At 50.7% G+C, this 19,049-nt stretch overlaps 1 protein-coding gene across 2 annotated transcripts in view; it reads left to right on the forward strand.

Annotated features, from left to right (window-relative positions):
• Positions 1 to 19,049, forward strand: part of LOC311518129 (cGMP-dependent protein kinase 1-like) — a 69,500-nt gene continuing 50,451 nt past the window's right edge. For both annotated transcript variants that reach the window (XM_084623610.1, XM_084623609.1), the window contains exons 1-2: positions 1 to 141; positions 7,470 to 7,606. In XM_084623610.1, the coding sequence (XP_084479736.1) occupies positions 7,519 to 7,606 (88 nt within the window). In that variant the 5' untranslated portion in view covers positions 1 to 141; positions 7,470 to 7,518. The remainder of the gene's footprint in view (positions 142 to 7,469; positions 7,607 to 19,049) is intronic.

Raw genomic sequence — 19,049 nt, forward strand, 5'->3', positions numbered from 1 at the left:
ACCTGAGGGAGGGTTTGGCTTGGACCGCCCATGGTTAATGTGTCATCAGGCGGGGCGGGCTGCCTCCAAGGGGCCCTGCGGCTAGGCTGGAGGCCAGGGAGCCCCACCAGAGAGTGAGGAGCGGAGCGTGGCTGGGCACAGGTAGGTCGGCTCTGCGCCAGGGGACAGAGTCAGGGATGTGGGGGGAAGGAGTCTGGCTCTGCATGGCAAGGGGAGCTGGGGGCTCCTGCAGCCAGTGATTCTGGGGGAGGAGAGTGCAGTCATTTCAGTCTGATTGCTGCGAGTGCAGAGGAGCAGCTGCCAGCTTGCGTGTGTGGGGGGGTGGGGGATAGTCCGGACCCTGGCACCAGTGGGTGCTTGTGTGTGGGGGGGGAGGGCGCCTGCATGTAAGATCTAGGGAGCAGTGGGGGGGTCAGTCTAGGGAGATGGGAGGGGCACCTGGGCATGTCTTGGCATGGGTGTAGACACGTGTCATCTGTGTCTCTGGTGCCAGGCTGGTGTCCCTGGCCCCAGCAGGCCCCGCATGGGAGCCCTGCGCAGGGCACTACTTCTGCAGGCGTTTCCTTCCCGCTCACCCTCCCTTGCTGACTTTTGCCTTGGAAGGAGCTGGCCCCTTGCTGGGCTCACCTGGTGGCTCCACAGGCCCCACCCCCAGTAGGACTCGCTGTGCTGTGCTCAGCACCGGCAGGGCTGGGGGTAGAGCCCCAACCGTGCCCTCTCCTCCCTGAGCACCCCCAGGGCAGGGAGGGTGTCTGGGAGCCGGTGTGACGTGGGCAGGACAGTGAGGGCAGCTCTGGCTGTGCAGGAGCCGGCCTGGGCCCAGCCCTCACCCCTGGCTGCCCGGCGGGCCTGGCTGGGAGGAGCAGGAGCCAGGCTGGGAGATGTCTGAGCAGGGACCCCCAGGCCCAGCTGCCCACCCAGTGCAGCTGGGAGCTGTGCACAGCAGACACAGCTCAGGGCCTGGAGGGACGAGCTTTCCAGCTTTGAATGAAACCTCCTGTAAAGCAAGTGCCTCATCCTGGGGGCATCCGGGGTCTCCCGGGACCCGCCAAGCTGCACATGGCCTCTCCGGTCCCCATCAGCCACACACAACCCTGGTCAACCGCCACTCAACCCTGGCCAGGACTGTCTGCTCCAGGGCCAGCAGCAAACCTCCTTTGGTCCCAGCTCCACTGCACCGCAGGCTCCAGTCACTGCTCCCAGTGCCTTGAAATCCAGATCCCCAGGCCAGGTGGGCACAAGTTGAGCATCGGGTTGGAGCCCTGCCCAGCACCAGCAAGAGACCTGCCCCAGCGCCGTTCCCAGAGCAGCCAGGCTGGGTGGAGGCACTTGACGGGAACCCCCCTGGCCTTGGGTAATTGTTAACCACTGACACCCATTGCCGGCCAGATGTGGTCCAGTGTCAGATGTTAGGGGGCTTATTCCTTCACTCACTTACTTCCCTGGTCCTCGCATGAACAGAGAACAACAATACCCAAAGTCCAAAGGTGCAAACAATTCAATGTTTATTGGGGTGAACTTCCAGCAAGAATGATTCCAGTTTCCTTCCTTAGTGTCCCCCTTCCCAGCTCTGACACCACAGAGCCTTACACCTGTGTCCCTGTTCCCATTCGCCCCTTAGCAAAACATGATTCCAATTTCCCCACCCCCATTCCGTTCCCATTCCCCTACCTCACTTCCTGATTGACTGCAGACTATGTAGTAAAACTTGAGTTCTGCTTAGCTATACCTTAACCAATCATTTTCCTGAAATTACCTAACCAGTCCTAACATATTGTAACATGATTAGCTAACCCATTATATCCCACCACCTTAATTAGTTTACACCCAGCAAAATTAATTATACAGCAGACAGGAACAATCACAGAACCAGACAGAGACCATGCAAATAAACAACAACAAAGTGGAAACTATAATGACAAAACAATACAGAAGTGAGGATTTCACAGCTACATCTATAAAGACATAAGGGTTTCCCAGCTGTGTCTACTGATAACAGAAAACTATCAAACTAAATGGTCCCCCGGCGCTGTGCTGCTCGCTGGCTATGCAGACCTTGTGTGGGGGGCTCTGTGCCCCCCCAGGCCCCTCATCTCCAGACCCTCCAGCACTGGGCCATCCCATGGCAGGTGTGCAGGAGGGGTCCCAAGACAGACATGGGGCAGGCAGTGTGGGGCAGCCGGCATGGGGCAGGGGTCCTGAGGCAGATGTGGGGCAGACATCCCAGAGCAGGTGGGGGGCACCGTGGGGTGGGTGTGGGGCCAGCAGACAGTGCCTGCAGCAGGGGAACAGCTGAGAGAGCTGAGGCTGGAAGGGCCGGGAAGGGCTATTCCTGGCCATGTGGGGAGCCAGGGAGTGAGGCCACTTCAGAGGCAGGGCAGACTCAGACAGGGGGATCAGGACTTGGCCAGGGGGTGTGGAGCTCAGGCTGGGGCTGGGCAATGGGGCTTAAATAGGAGGGATCATGGATCAGGCAGGGGGCTGGGTGGCCTTGGGCAGGGGGCTGGGGGGCAATGGGGCACAGGGCTCGGGGAGGGAGCTGGGGGGGCATGGGGCTCAGGCTGGGGGGGCCATGGGGCACAGAGCTTGGGCAGGAGGCTGGGTGGCCGTGGGGCTCGGGCTGGGGGGGCCATGGAGCACAGGACTTGGGCAGGAGGCTGGGTGGCCATAGGGCTCGGGCTGAGGGGGCCATGGAGCACAGGGCTCGGACAGGGGGCTGGGACACAGAGTCTCTGTCTCTGGCTGCCTCAATCGTTTAAACTCCTCAGTGATCTCGGGCACATGGGTCACGTGCCCTGCAATGCTGTGTCCTCTGCAGCCTCCATCACAACAGCCCCCCATGGACCGCCCCGTCCCTGGTAAAGGAGTGGTACTTACTAGTAGTACTTACTGTCCTTACTAGTGTCAATGCCACCACAGGAACATTTAATATGACCACAGTATAATTAAATTTAACATCCCTGTGGTGGGAAGAACACCTCAACAGCTCAGCACTGTGGCCTTTAATTTCAGAAAGGGGAACTACACAAAAATGAGGGGGTTAGTGAAAGAGAAATTAAAAGGTACAGTGACTAGAGTGAAATCCCTGCAAGCTGCATGGACACTTTTCAAAGACTCAACTTAAATGTACACTCCAAATTAAAAAACATAGTAAAAGAACCAAAAAAGAGCCACCGTGGTTAAATAACGAAGTAAAAGAAGCAGTGAGAGGCAAAAAGGCATTCTTTAAAAAGTGTAAGTTAAATCCTAGTGAGGAAAATAGAAAGGAGCATAAACTCCGGCAAAGGAAGTGTAAAAATATAATTATGAAGGCCAAAAAAGAATTTGAAGAACAGTTAGCCAAAGACTCAAAAACTAACAGCAAAATGTTTTTAAGAACACCAGAAGCAGGAAGCCTGGTAAACAACCAGTGGGCCACTGGACGATGGAGATGCTAAAGGAGTACTCAAAGATGATAAGGCCATTGCAGAGAAGCTAACTGAATTCTTTGCATCTGTCTTCATGGCTGAGGATGTGAGGGAGGTTCCCAAACCTGAGCCATTCTTTTTACATGACAGATCAGAGGAACTGTCGCAGACTGACATGTTGTTAGAGGAGGTTTTGGAACAAATGGATAAACTAAACAGTAATAAGTCACCAGGACCAGGTGGGATTCACCCAAGAGTTCTGAAGGAACTCAAATGTGAAATTGCAGAACTACTAACTGGTTTGTAACCTGTCCTTTAAATCAGCTTCTTTACCACATGACTGGAGGAGAGCTAATGTAATGCCAGTTTTTAAAAAGGGCTCCAGAGGTGATCCCAGCAATTACAGGCCTGCATGCCTCACTTCAGTACCAGGCAAAACTGGTTGAAACTATAGTAGAGAAGAGAACTGTCAGACACAGAGATGAACACCATTTGTTGGGGAAGAGTTAACATGGCCAGGGCCAGATTTCCACTTAGACATAATAGGCACGTGCCTAGGGCCACTGGCGTTCTAGGGTTGCCCCACCTCTGTAAAGTTGTGCAACACCAAGCATAGGTGCCAGCTTTCCCCGACGCCGATGGGTGCTCACCCCCCCACCCCAACTCCAGTCTTTCCCTGCCCTTGCTCTGCCCCCATTCCAACCTCTTCCCCAAAGTCCCTGCCCCAACTCCGCCCCCTCCCTGCCCCGATTGGACTCTTTCCCCAAATCCCTGCCTCAGCCCCGCCTCTTCCCCGAGCGTGCCACGTTCCCTCTCCTCCCCCCTCCCTTCCAGTGCTTGCCGTGCAAAACAGATGTTTCGCGGCGCAAGCGCTGGGAGCTAGGGAGAAAAAGTGGGCACTCGGTGTGCTTGGGGGAGGAGGCAAAGGTGGAGCAGAGGCAGAAGTGAGCTGGGGCGGGGGGAGCTGACGGTGGGTGCAGAGCACCCACCAATTTTTCCCCATGGGTGCTCCAGCCCTGGAGCACCCATGAGTCGGCAGCTATGACACGAAGGTCAGTTGTAGGCAGGGGGAGGGGATGCTACTGAAGATGCTGTACCTAGGGGTGCGTAAGGTGTAAATCTGGCCCTGAACACAGCTTTTATAAAGGGAAATCACGCCTCACCAATCTACTAGAATTCTTTGAGGGGGTCAACAAGCATGTGGACAAGGGGGATCCAGTGGATATAATGTACTTAGGTTTTCAGAAAGCCCTTGACAACGTCCATTACCAAAGGCTCTTAAGCAAAGTAAGCTGTCATGGGATAAGAGGGAAGGTTCTCTCATGGATCAGTAACTGGTTAAAGGACAGGAAACAAAGAGTAGGAATAAATGGTGTTTTCAGAATGGAGAGAGGTAAATAGTGGGGTCCCCCAGTGCTCTGAACTGGGACCTGTGCTGTTCATTGTGATGGGTTCCCCCCAGAATGCCACCTGGAACTGGGGTACCACTGAGCCCTCTGACCCACCAGCCTGGGCTCCCTCTCACACTGTGCTGCTGTGACAAGCTGCAAAGCCTTCCAGCCTGCACTTTCACCAGCATTCACACAGGTAGGGACACACCCAGCTGCAGTTACATGCAGGCTCTCTAACCACCAGCTTTCCAGCTTGGGACCCTGGAGCAGTACCGTCCTGCCCTGGTCCAATCTGGCCAGTATACGGGTTTAATACCAGTCCACCTCTCCCTCAGTGTAAAGAGGACCATGCACACTTGTGGAAACCAAGCTGAGATTTTCCCCAGACACCTTAGTCAAACACACACTGGTTTGGATTAAAACATAAAATAAGTTTATTAACTACAAGAAGATAGATTTTAAGTGATTATAAGTGATAGCAAACAGATCAAAGCAGATTACCTAGTAAATAAACAAAACCACAAACTGAGCTTAAGACACTGGATAGGTAGGAGATGAATTAGCAAATTCTCACCCTGAGTGAAAAGAATCTGCCATCTGTTTAAGGCACAAGCTGCCTTTGCTTTGCAAGCTTGGGTGTCCCAGGTTTTCATACACAGGCTAGAAATACCTTTAGCCTGGGACCATCACTTCCCCCAGTTCAGTCTTTGTTCCTGTGGTATTTCCAGGTGTGGTGTTGTAGGGAGAGTGAGGTACCATCATGATGTCATTGTCCCCCTTTTATATCTTCTTCCCACGCACTGGAAAGCTCTTTTGCTGTGACCCGGGTCAAATAGATCCCATTGTGCAGTGCTGTCTCCGAGAGGTTTCTATTGTACACAGTTCCTGGGGAATCCTTGTGCTTGTGCATTTCCTCCATGAGCCATTCACATTGTTTGGCCTTTTTACTGTTGTACCTGAAAGGCTGCTTGTGGGTGTTTTCAACCTCACAACAGGTTCCAGTAACACCTACAGAGCCCAACTTCATAACGTCACACACGACCGCTAGCACACACAATCCAACGAGATATTACTGTCTAACAGATCAAGACTTTTAGAATGATACCTCACAAGGCACACTGTGTGCAAAACACATCCTAATTATCTGACAGTGGAGAATAAGGGGGTGCCAGGATCTCACAACCATACTCATAAATGGTCTGGAAGAAGGGGTAAACAGTGAGGTGGCAAAATTTGCAAAAGATATGACACTACTCCAGATAGTTAAGCCCAAAGCAGACTGTGAAGAGCTACAAAGGAATCTCACAAAACTGGGTGAGTGGGCAACAAGATAGCGGATGAAATTCAGTGTTTATAAATGCAAAGTAATGCACATTGGAAAACATAATTCCAACTCTACATATAAAATGATGGGGTCTAAATTAGCTGTTACCACTCAAGAAAGAGATCTCGGAGTCACTGTGGATACTTCTCTGAAAATATCCACTCAGTGTACAGTGGCAGTCAAAAAAGCAAACAGGATGCTGGGAACCATTAGGAAAGGGATAGATAATAAGACAGAAAATATCATGTTGCCTCTATATAAATCCATGGTACGCTCACATCTTGAATACTGCATTGCCCCATCTCAAAAAAGAGATATTGGAATTGGAAAAGGTTCAGAAAAGGGCAACAAAAATGATCAGGGGTCTGGAACGGCTTCCGTATGAGGAGAGATTAATAAGACTGGGACTGTTCAGCTTGGAAAAGAGATGACTAAGGGGGGATAGGATAGAGGTCTATAAAATCATGAGTGGTATAGAGAAATTAAATAAGGAAGTGTGATTTACTCCTCCTTAAAACACAAAAACTAGGGGTCACCTAATGAAATTAATAGGCAGCAGGTTTAAAACAAAGGAAGCATTTTTTCACACAATGCACTATCAACCTGTGGAACTCCTTGCCAGAAGATGTTGTGAAGGCCAAGGGCTAGATTAGTGGTCACCAACCCGTCAATCGTGATCGACTGGTCGATCCTGGAGCCTCTGCCAGTCGATCGCGATCTCCAGGGTGCTAAAAGTCCGGCAGCACAGCGGGGCTCAGGCAGGCTACCTCCCTGCCCTGGCCCCACGCTGCTCCTGGAAGCAGCTGGCTGCTGGCATGTTTCTGTGGCCCTGTCAGCAGCCAGCCAGTGCCACACAGTAGGGCTCTCACTCATTTACTTCAGGGTTGCTTAGCTAAGGTGTGGATCCAAGAATTCGTTCCCATGTATGTGTGGTAGGGATGTATCACAATTAGGAGATGGGTAAGAAGTTACGGCACATAAAGCAAAGAGAATGTGGGCAGTTGGTAAGATTTGATGAACCAGCTGTGTGACTCAGTTTCCCCACTCCCCAGGTACTGCTGCCAGCCCCTGGGGGTGAAGCATTAATTCCTGCTCTGGGATAGGAGGTGTGAGCTGCTGGGATCTCTGGGAGATTCTGTTCGGGTTCCTGATCCCCCCTGGCAGTTTCAGCAGGACTTGGGATTCTCTGTCCTATGGGTGGCGTTGCCATGTGGCAGGATCCAGGCAGAGACAGCTGCCATGCCATGCCGAGGTTCCCTGGGTGTATGTGCGGCTGGCCGTGACTAGGCCAGGGAGGGTAGGATTTGCTCCGTCCTGCTAGTGCATGTCCCTGTCTGTCTCCAACAGCCCGAGGACGGCGTGGGACAGCTGCCCAGCCCCTGCCCCAGGCTGGGAGATGGACTACCAGGTGCGAGAGCGGTGGCTGCAGGAGGAGCGGGAGTATCTGCAGAGCATGGCGAAGCAGAGGGGCTCGCAGGAGCAGGGTAAGGGGGATGGGGCGCCCGCCGGGGGGGTGGGCACATGGCTTTCCCTGCACCCTGGGGGGGTGGGCACATGGCTTTCCCTGTACCCCAGGGGGGCAGGCATGTGGCTTTCCCTGCCCCTCAGTGTACCAGATATAGACTGACTACAGGGCTTATCTCTGAGCAATAGGTGCCAACTCCATGGGTGCTCCAGGGCTGGAGGACCCACGGGGAAAAGTTAGTGGGTGCCCTGCACCCACCGGCAGCCAAACTTCCCTTACCCCCACCCCAGCTCACCTCTGCCTCCTCCCAGCCTGCTGCATCCCCGCTCCTCCGCCAAGCACTTCCCACTGCTAAACAGCTGTTTCGTGGCATAACAAGCTGTGGGAGGGAGGGGGAGGAGCGGGAATGCTGCACGCTCAGGGGAGGAGGTGAGGAAGAGGTGGGGCCGGGGCGGGGATTTGGGGAAGGGGTTGGAATGGGTGCGGGACAGGGGGTGGAGTCAGGCGGAGCCGGGGCAGAGGGGGTCGAGCGCCTATGCTCTGAGCAAGGTACCCCCTGGCTGGGTTCATCACTGGGCCCTGCCATGCTTGGCCTGGTCTGGCTGAGGTTCCTTTACTAGGTATTTTGCACATAGCGCTGCCTAATGGCTGAACAGTGAAACACAGTGTGACATTCGATTCCCTCTGAGCCATTGGCAATTGTCTTCCAACAGTCGTGGAAGACGGCAGAGATTCCAGAGGACTGGAGGGGGGCAAATCTAGTTCCCATCTATAAAAAGGGAAATAAGGACAACCCAGGGAATTACAGACCAGTCAGCTTAACTTCTGTACCCGGAAAGATAATGGAGCAAACAATTAAGCCATCAATTTGCAAACATCTAGAAGATAATGAGGTGATAAATAACAGTCCGCATGGATTTGTCAAACCAATCTGAGAGCTTTCTTTGACAGGGTAACAAGCCTTGTGGATGGGGGGAAGTGGTAGACATGGTCTATCTTGACTTTAGTAAAGCTTTTGATACTGTCTCGCATGACCTGCTCATAAACAAACTAGGGAAATACAACCTAGGTGGAGCTACTATAAGGTGGGTGCAAAACTGATTGTAAAACCATTCTCAGAGAGTAGTTATCAGTGGTTCACAGTCATGCTGGAAGGGCATAACGAGTGGGGTCCTGCAGGGATCAGTTCTGGGTCCGGTTCTGTTCAATATCTTCATCAATGATTTAAATAATGGCATAGAGAGTACATGTGTAAAGTTTGCGGACGATACTAAGCTGGGAGGGGTTGCAAGTGCTTTGGAGAATAGGATTAAAATTCAAACTGATCTGGACAACCTGGAGAAATGGTCTGAAGTTAATAGGATGAAATTCAACAAGGACAGATGCAAAGTACTCCACTTAGGAAGAAACAATCAGTTGCACACATACAAAATGGGAAATGACAGTCTAGGAAGGAGTACTGCGGAAAGGGATCTGGGGGTCATAGCGGATCACAAGCTATATATGGGTCAACAGTATAACACTGTTTCAGAAAAAGAAAACATCATTCTGGGATGTATTAGCAGGAGTGTTGTAACCAAGACATGAGAAGTAATTCTTCCGCTCTACTCCACGCTGATTAGGCCTCAACTGTGTCTATTGTGTCCAGTTCTGGGCGCCACATTTCAGGAAGGGTGTGGACAAATTGGAGAAAGTTCAGAGAAGAGCAACAGAAATGATTAAAGGTCTACAAAACATGACATAAGAACGGCCATACTGGGTCAGACCAAGGGCCCATCTATCCCAGTGTCCTGTCTTCCCACAGTGGCCAATGCCAGGTGCCCCAGAGGGAATGAACAGAACAGGGAATCACCAAGTGATCCATCCTCTGTCGCTCATTCCCAGCTTCTGGCAAACGGAGTCTACGGACACCATCCCTGCCCATCCTGGCTAATAGCCATTGTTGGACCTATCCTCCATAAACTTATCTAGTTCTTTTTCGAATGCTGTTATGGTGTTGGGCTTCACAACATCCCCTGGCAAGGAGTTCCACAGGTTGACAGTGCGTTGTGTGAGCTATGAGGGAAGACTGAAAAAATTGGGTTTGTTTAGTCTGGGGAAGAGACTCACTCACTTTCACCAGGCTGGGGCAGGGGGGTTGGGGTACAGGAGGAGGTGCAGGGTGTGGGCTCTGGGAGGGAGTTTGGGTGCAGGAGGCAGTGCGGGCTCTGGGAGGGAGTTTGGGTGCGGGATGGGGTGAGGGGGTGTGGGCTCTGGGCTGGCAGTTTGGGAGGGGGTAAGGGGTGCAGGGTGCTGGGCTGGAGCAGAGAGGTGGGGTGTGGGAGGGAGTGAGGGGGGCACTTACCTTGGGCAGCACTTACCTTGGGCAGCTCCCAAAAGCGACCGGCACATCTCTCTGGCAGCGGCTCCTAGGTGAGGGGCCGGAGGTCTCCATGTGCTGCCCCTGCCCTCCGGCACTGCCCCCGCAGCTCCCATTGGCCGCAGTTCCCACCCAGTGGGAGCTGTGGAGTCAGCACTCAGGCTGGGGGCCACGTGTGGAGACCCCCTGCCCCCTCCCCTGCCCAGGCCGCAGGGATGCGCTGGCCACTTTTGGGAGCGCGGACCCAAGGTCCCCGCTCCTCCCCCTCCCTCCCATCAGCTGTTCCCTGGTGTGAAGGAGGCTCCGGGAGTGAGGGGAGGAGTTGATCAGCTGGGCCTGTGGACTCCCTGCAGACCCCCTGTGGACCCCCTGCAGTACCCCAGCTTGAGAAACACTGGTCTAGATAATACTTGGTCCTGCCATGAGGCAGGGGACCGGAGTAAGAGACCTCTCGAGGTTCCTCCAGTCCTGTGGTTCTGTGACCACCTCCTCTGAGTTCTCCATTTCCCACACCCTCACTGCAACGGACCCTGGGGATCCAAGCCCTGTGTTCAGTACAGCCAGGGGTTCGTCAGAGTGCGAGGGGGATGGGCACAGCGCCTCTGGCCCGGGAGCTGACAGAGTTGACAGGAGCTCTCAGCCCCCCACCGCAGGAGCTGGGCTGGAGGTGGGATCCAGGGACCACGTTTGCTGTAGCCCAAGGTTCGCAATTGCCAGGGTCTCCTGTCGTTCTGCTCGTGCGCTGCCTGGGGAGTTCCATGCTGATCAGTCTGTGAGGAGTCTCCGAATCATGCTGGGTTTCTAAGTGCACGGAGCGATCCCGTAACAACTGGGTCGTCTGGCTGCCCATAGGTTCAACGGCTGGCTGGGGTTGGTCTAAATCCTCGAGTCGTCATGGTGTTCTGCCTCCGCCATCTGTAGGGCTTGCTGGTTACTTGTTCTTTCCGACCCCGACGGCAGGTGCCGATGGTTTCTGTGGCGCCCTCCGGCCGGTCTCGATCCCACAGGCTCTGGGCACCGAGTTCTTTTTATTTTGTGATAGTTGGGGCTCTCCAGCCGTTTCCTTCATCCAGTTTGACATGAACGTGGCCACTAGCTTCTATCCCCGCAGGTCTCTGAGTGACGCCTTAGGCGCTGACTTCCCCTTTCTCCCCGGCCCCACCCCCACTCCACCCCTTCCGTCAGGTCCCTGCCCCGCCTCTTCCCATCCCTGCCCTGTCTCCATTCCAACCCCTCCCCCAAAGTCCCCACCCCAACTGCGCTCCCTCCCTGCCCCATTCCAACTCCTTCCCCAAATCCCTGCCCCGGCCCCGCCTCCTCCCCTGAGCACACCATGTGTCCCCCCCCGTGCCCCCCGGAGCGTGCTAACGCTGCCAGACAGCTGTTTGGCAGTGGCCTGGCAGGAAGCGCTGGGAGGTAGGTGGAGAAGCAGGGATGCAGTCCGCTCAGGGGAGGAGGAGGAGGTGGGGCGGGTGGTGAGGGGAGCTTGGCTGCCAGTGCGTGCAGAGCACCCACTAATTTTTCCCTGTAGGTGCTGCAGCCTCAGAGCACCCACGGAGTCAGCGCCTATGAATGACGCCTGTTGTAAAAGTGTCCACAAGCTCCTGTAGCTGTTTTATCTGATTTGGCTGCTCTCTTTGTGTCTGGGCACTTTGTGGGTAGGAACAGTATTTCCCAGTTGTCTTCCCATCAGGAGTTGTGCTGGACTGTATCCAGTAGCTGCTCTTGGTGTTTATCTGTAGCTCAGAAGAGCAAGGAAGGGATCTTCCTGCTGTGGGTTTTCTTGGCTGTCTGCACAGCTCTCTCAGCCTCTCCATTCGCTTGTGGGTAACGTGGGTTGCTAGTAATATGATCAAAGTCATATTTTGTTCCGAATGACTTAAATTCCACTGCAGTGAGTTGTGGTCCGTTGTCCATCACCAAAGTGAGCAAAAGTGCACTTCACTTTCTCGGTCTCACTGCAAAATGTTACGTCTTTCAAGTACATTATCCCTATGGACCTGGGAAACTAGTCCATGGTGACCCAGTAATGATGTCTTCTGAATCTGCATAAATCTGCAGCTAGTCCCTTCCCAGGTCTGTCTGGCAGAGGTGTTGTCATTAAGGGTTCTTTGTGTTGTGCTGGTCTCATTTCTCAAATGATCACATGCAGATATTTTGTTCTTAACGTCCTTGCTGATGGCCGGCCCCTGCACTGACTGGTTGGCCCTTTCATGGCATTTAGCTAACCCATGATGTCCTTCATGGAGGAGGTTTAGGATTTCCTCTCTCATTTCGTTTGGAGTTACAATGCAACCCCCTTTAATCATGAATCCATCTGACTCACTCAATTGTCCACACACCACAAAGGAGTCTCTTGTCACTTCCTTAGTGTCCTTTAAACACATAAGCTGGTCACTCCACTGTAACTTAGAACTTCCTGAAGTTGCGTGTCTGTCAGGGTTACTTTTTGTCTCTGAAGTCATCACTTTTCTCTCACTGGTCTGTATGGGTCCGCGGCATCCGTGTACCCCTCTAAGTCATCTTCCAGCTCATGGTTATTTGAGTGCGATGCTTGGCTCCAGGACAGAGTGTATGTACTACCAGATTGTTCCCAGGAACATATTGAGCAACTGGATTAAATCACATTAACCTTAGCAAGAGACATTGGCATGTCAGTGGTGCTTGATCTGGGTCTTTTCTGTTGATGAGGGTTACAAGTGTTGACTTGAATTTATGGGCTAGTTTATTACATCTCGCCACTGATCTGACCAGAAAATATTTAGGTTCTCATCCCAACTCAGGCTACAGGGTTAGAAAACACAGAAAGTTCAATGTCGTGAGATCACCCTCGGGTTGTGTGGCAAGGATACATATCCTGAGGACAATACCAAATTGATAAGATCTTTATTAAAATGAATGAAAAAAACAATAAACACTATTAAACACAGAGTCACAAAGAAGTAATGCAATTCTGTGACCCTGATGGTAACATCTCTATTCTAAAAGACTACTTAAACTAGCAAACTTACCACCTTCCCTGAAGTCCTGTAGTGGGAGACAGGACCAGCCTGGTCTCTGGCATGCCTGATGAATTCGATGGTCTGGGGATTAGGTTTGAGTGTTGAGTAGCGAGGCTGTGTTGCAAAGCTGAGCTGATAGCTTGATAGAAGATAGGAAAGAGCACCCTGTCCTGCATGGGTGTTTGCCCTCTTATAGGGTCCTGGTACTGCCTTAATCAAGGCCCAATCTACCATGCCCAAATCTTATTTCCTCACCCAGATCAATCTTTGGGTGCACTTACTCTATAGATTAACATATTATGACATATATTCATACGTGTGAGGATATAGATATTCAGGCCTGTCTGTAAAGGCCTAGACTCTAAGAATTTAGGTGTATTCTTATCACTTGGCTAGTGATAGAGAGGTATAAAAGAAAGAATCAAAATCACTGTCTGCCGGTGTAAGGGCCTTCTCTTACTGTGACAGTCTGAGGCCCTGTGCTTAGGCTCAGGCCTTAGGCTAAGCAGCAGAGGCAGCCATAAGCTGGGAAGCGACCGGTCACATCCTCACATTCCAAACTAGTCACATTGAAATAAGGTGCTATTGGGCTGTTAGGCACTATCAGGACAGGATTGTATTCCTATCACCTCCAGAGAAAGGGAAGTGCCTAGAAAATGTAAAAGGAAACTTAGTTTGATAGCATCCTGTCTGGCAAGAACTCACTTATCAATAGCTGGGATGTGAAATCCTCACTTCTGTATTGTTTTGTCATTATAGTTCCCACTTTGCTGTTGTTTGTCTGTATAATCTCTGTCTGGTTCTGTGATTGTTCCTGTCTGCTGTATAATTAATTTTGCTGGGTGTAAACTAATTGAGGTGGTGGGATATAATTGGTTACATAATCATGTTACAATATGTTAGGATTGGTTAGTTAAATTTCAGGAAAATGATTGGTTAAGGTATAGCTAAGCAGAACTCAAGTTTTACTATATAATCTGTAGTCAATGAGGAAGTGACTGGGTGTGGGTGGGGGTGGACATGGGCATGTGGGTGAGGGAGATGGGAACAGGGAATGGGGGTAAGAAAATTGGAATCATGTTTTGCTAAAGGGGGAAATGGGAACAGGGAATGGGAGTAAGGAAGCTGGAATCATGTTTGGCTAAGGGTAGTAATGGGAACAGGGACACAGGTGTAAGGCTCGGTGGTGTCAGAGCTGGGAAGGAGGATATTAAGGAAGGAAACTGGAATCATGCTTGCTGGAAGTTCACCCCAATAAACATCGAATTGTTTGCACCTTTGGACTTCGGGTATTGTTGCTCTCTGTTCATGCGAGAAGGACCAGGGAAGTAAGTGGGTGAAGGAATAAGCCCCCTAACACGTGTTAATATAAATTATCTCATGCCCAAAACCATTACCCTTGGCCTAACTTACTACTTCCATGTTCTGCTCTGTGCCCTGCAGTTACTGGTCTGTGTCGGTCTGTTCCAGACCTACGATAAACATACTCAGTTCTTTGTTTGGTTCCCCATTCAGTTCCCCAAGGTCAAGAGGAGCAACCGGTCAGCCATTTATCTATGCCAAAGGTTACAAACACTCATTCTGACTTGCTCTAGCTAATCATACGGGCCTGTAGGTTGCTTGCCTTACAGCCGACTATTATGAATAACCATGAATAATTATTACGAATAACATATACTGGAATTTGGCATAAACAAAACCCAAGAAAGTAATATGATCAATCAAACTAGTGAAGAAAACACATTATGCAATATAGCAAGCTAGCAAACTGGCCTTATGGGCTACGCAATCAGCTTATGGTCTGTTATGTGATCGTGATACATCTTGACTTTAGCAAAGCTTTTGATACGGTCTCCCACAGTATTCTTCCAGCAAGTTAAAAAAGTATGGATTGGATGAATGGACTATTAGGTGAATAGAAAGCTGGCTAGATCGTCGGGCTCAACGCGTAGTGATCAATGGCTCAATGTCTAGGGGGCCACTGGTATCAAGCGGAGTGCCCCAAGGGTCGGTCCTGGGGCCAGTTTTGTTCAACATCTTTATTAATGATCTGGATGAAGGGATGGATTGCACCCTCAGCAAGTTCACAGATGACACTAAGCTGTGGGGAGAGGTAGGGATAGGGTCCAGAGGGACCTAGACAAATTGGAGGATTGGGCCAAAAGAAATCTGATGAGGTTCAACAAGGACAAGTGCAGAGTCCTGCACATAGGACGGAAGAATCCCATGTACCACTACAGACTAGGGACCGAATGGCTCGGCAGCAGTTCTGCAGAAAAGGACCTGGGGATTACAGTGGATGAGAAGCTAGATATGAATCAGCAGTGTGCCTTTGTTGCCAATGTCAAAGTTTGACTCAGACTCACAATTTATCAGACCACTCTGTTTTATTAGCAAAGCTGCTCTGCTAATACATTTAGAAGTGAGCCCCCCGAGTGGGGCTTGTGTCTCTTAATTTATACAGTTTTTTGGAGAACAAGTTACAGAGAAGTTACAGACAAAAGAAGAAAAAGATTTTAGTCACCACCCTTCAAGATCCCTGAGACCAGTCACGTATCTTCAATTACCTGCCACCTTTAACAATCTCCTTTAACAGCTTCCAGTTAACCTAACTAATTGCCCTTCACACCTTCCATTTTGATGCCTGCTTCTTAGATGTGCTGGGTCTATCTTAATTGCTTCTCCATTCAAAAGCTAACTGTCCCTATGTGTGCTCCCTCAGATACTTTGTAACATGTTTTGGCCTGCCCTCTCATATACAATGTATCCAGCATGTCCCCTTATACAACGTTATACTTATACAATGTTATACTTCCACAATCCCCCCTTTTGGTCATGGCTACGCCCATGACCAATGACTTACTGGATTCCATACATCAATTGTTCTTTCTCATTACTTTCACTGGTGACATTTAACAACATTAGATTAGCACTCTGGTTAGGGGTAACCTGATGGATGGTGTGTCTTGTGCAGTTTTGGATACAACAAGAAATCAATTGAAAACACACAAAGATTATTTTTCAGAGTAGCAGCCGTGTTAGTCTGTATTCGCAAAAAGAAAAGGAGTACTTGTGGCACCTTAGAGACTAACCAATTTATTTGAGCATGAGCTTTCGTGAGCTACAGCTCACTTCATCAGATGCATATCGTGGAAACTGCAGCAGACTTTAATATACACACAGAGAATATGAAACAATACCTCCTCCCACCCCACTGTCCTGCTGGTAATAGCTTATCTAAAGTGATCATCAGGTGGGCCATTTCCAGCACAAATCCAGGTTTTCTCACCCTCCACCCCCCCACACAAATTCACTCTCCTGCTGGTGATAGCCCATCCAAAGTGACAACTCTTTACACAATGTGCATGACAATCAAGTTGGGCTATTTCCTGCACAAATCCAGGTTTTCTCACATCCCCTCCACCCCCATACACACACAAACTCACTCCAAATAGGATAGTCAGGATTCCTTGAAACAACCAGTTTCCCAGACTAGAGAAATTGAATAAGTTACTTATCCATTTCCACAAGGAACTTGGTTCTTCGTGGGGAAGGTATGCAATTTGCTCCAGATGGCTAGCACGATTTATTACCTCATTAGTATTATCAGGTATGTATACACAGCTTTCTGTTCCAATTAGAGCACAGGTCCCTCCTTTGGCTGCCAGTATTATATCTAATGCCCCACGGTTTTGGAGGGCCACTTGTCGGACCGCTCCCGTTTCTTTGGCTAGAGCTTTTAAGCTCTCTCCTGTTTCATTGGCCATGATCTCAACCACCGCTTGTAACCTTAAAAGCCTTTTTGTATGGGGGATTACCCCCCCCTACTGGGACTAAAGAAATGCCAACAGCTTCTTCCCAAGTTAGGGGGCTTATGTTATCCACATACCATTTAGCATCTGGCAAGTCCCTCCTTTTTCACCTGAAATTACGGAGGCAATTTCGCGAGAGGGATTGAAGCACCCGGAATTGTGGGAAAAGCTGAGCAGGATAACAGATACCTGACCAATTTGCTGGTAACACAGTGTAAGCATTTTCCCCACAAACCCAATGATGTCCCATTAAAGCTGGGAATGGTTGACTGCAACCCTTTGACATGTAAGAATTTACAAAGGAGGAATAGTATAACCCAAAGGGCACAGGATGATTTTCACTGGGAGAAGAGGTAGCATTCACATGACATTTGTAGATGGTGCTGTTTTTTTCAGGGAGGCTGTAGAGGGAGCAAGAGATTGAATCTTTGGTTTGATCCCAGGTTGAGAGGAAGTTTATCTTTCCATACCCGGTTTGCCACTCTCCAACCTTGTTTGAATAGTCCCATACGCCATGGGACACGATGTATTGGAGACAGCTGCTCCTCCCTAGATTCAGCCCTGTCCCATTACGCACCCAGTACCAGTGGCCCTTTCCTTTCACCACACTTATAAGTTTAGGAACATATGTTTTTCCCAGCCCCCAAGTGTCATTTTCCTTCCATGTCCTTTTAAGTGGATAGGGTTCTCCAGCAAGCTCTGAGGAATTCACAGGGATTGCCATGGTGGGGATACTAGCTTGTGAGTGAGCTGGGATGTGGCTGCAGACCCAGCAATTAGAAATATTCAGGATCTGGGCTATCTGCACTGTTGTTGGATGAAAGAATTGTCACTGTCACTCTGGATTCCCCAGACCCTCAGGACACAGGAGCTGAGGATTAAGCTTCTCAAAGGACACATGTTGGAAGCAGGACCCTTTCTGGTTCCGACAACCCCTTTCGAGGGAACCGCAGTCACAGTTTTACGTCCACCCGGCAGCAGGCGCTAGGCTCACTGCTGCTTCTTGTTTGTTGGGTCCTGCTGTCTGCTTACCCTCTGCTTCTGGCAACCCTTACGAGAGCGCAGATTGTAAGGTATTGCAGGCTGTTCCTCTTTGTCTTCTGGGGTTGAAGCTGGTTCGGCGTGGTTTTGCAGAGGTGCTTGGTCCCCGTGAGGTGGCGCTGGCTTACACTGTGAGGCGTGGATCCGTGCAGCGATGCCGGATAATTTCACTGCTGTCTGGGTGGTGAGCAGTACCTGGTACGGACCCTCCCACCGGGGTTCCAAGGCGGGCTTCTGAAGGTGGTGCCGCAGGCAGACCCACTCACCAGGCTCAGGAGTGTGACAGGCAGCAGAGGTGGGTTCCGTCGGCCAAGCTGCTCCCACCTGCCAATGGAAGGAGCTCACCGCTTGCATTAACCCTTTGCAGTACTGGAGGAGCATGCTGTGAGTTAGGTTTAGGTCTGGGGCTGGGGTAATAGTAGCCATTGTTCGCATAGGGCCTCCCATGATGATTTCAAATGGACTCAATTTGTGTCTCTGGGATGGGGATGACCGAATTTCCATAAGGGCCAGTGGTAAAGCAGCTGGCCAGTTTAACCCTGTGGAACTACAGATTTTTGCCAGCTTATTTTTAAGCACACCATTTCGCCTTTCAACTGCCCCTGCACTCTGTGGATGTTAAGGGCAGTGCAACAGGTGGGTGACACGTAATACCTGGTTTAGATGTTGAACAATTTTTCCAGTAAAATGTGTTCCCCGGTCACTAGACAAAGTGGCAGGAATTCCCTTGGTAGGGATAATGTGGTTTAACAGACATTTTGCAACCGACAATGAATCAGCTTTGCGACAGGGAAAGGCTTCAATCCAACCCGAAAACAGACATATTATAACTAAAATGAATTTATATTTCTGACACTTTGGCATTTGTACAAAATCAAGTTGCCAGTGTAGGAAAGGTGCTTGAGGCAAACCCCAGAACCCTTGTGTTACTTTTACAGATTTGCATACATTGTGGCTTTGACAAGTAACACAAGCGGCACAGTGGCGGGTTGCAAAGGAGCTGAAATGGGGAGCCCACCACCCCGCCTTACTCATAGCAGAGACCATCCCCTCCTTGCCGACATGCGAAACACCATGTAGCAGGGCGGCTAGAGACGGGTAGAATGAGGGGGGGCTACAAAGGTACCGGTGGGCGATCGCCAAAGGGAATCAGAATGCAAAGAGCAACCCAAAGCACTCCAGGAGTCTTTCTCTGTTTCTGGGACAGAATCCTGGAGCTGAGCGAGATGAGACAGGGATGGTGGCGTT

This window comes from Lepidochelys olivacea, assembly GCF_965140295.1.
Source record: "Lepidochelys olivacea isolate rLepOli2 genome assembly, chromosome: 3".
NCBI lineage: Eukaryota > Metazoa > Chordata > Testudines > Cheloniidae > Lepidochelys > Lepidochelys olivacea.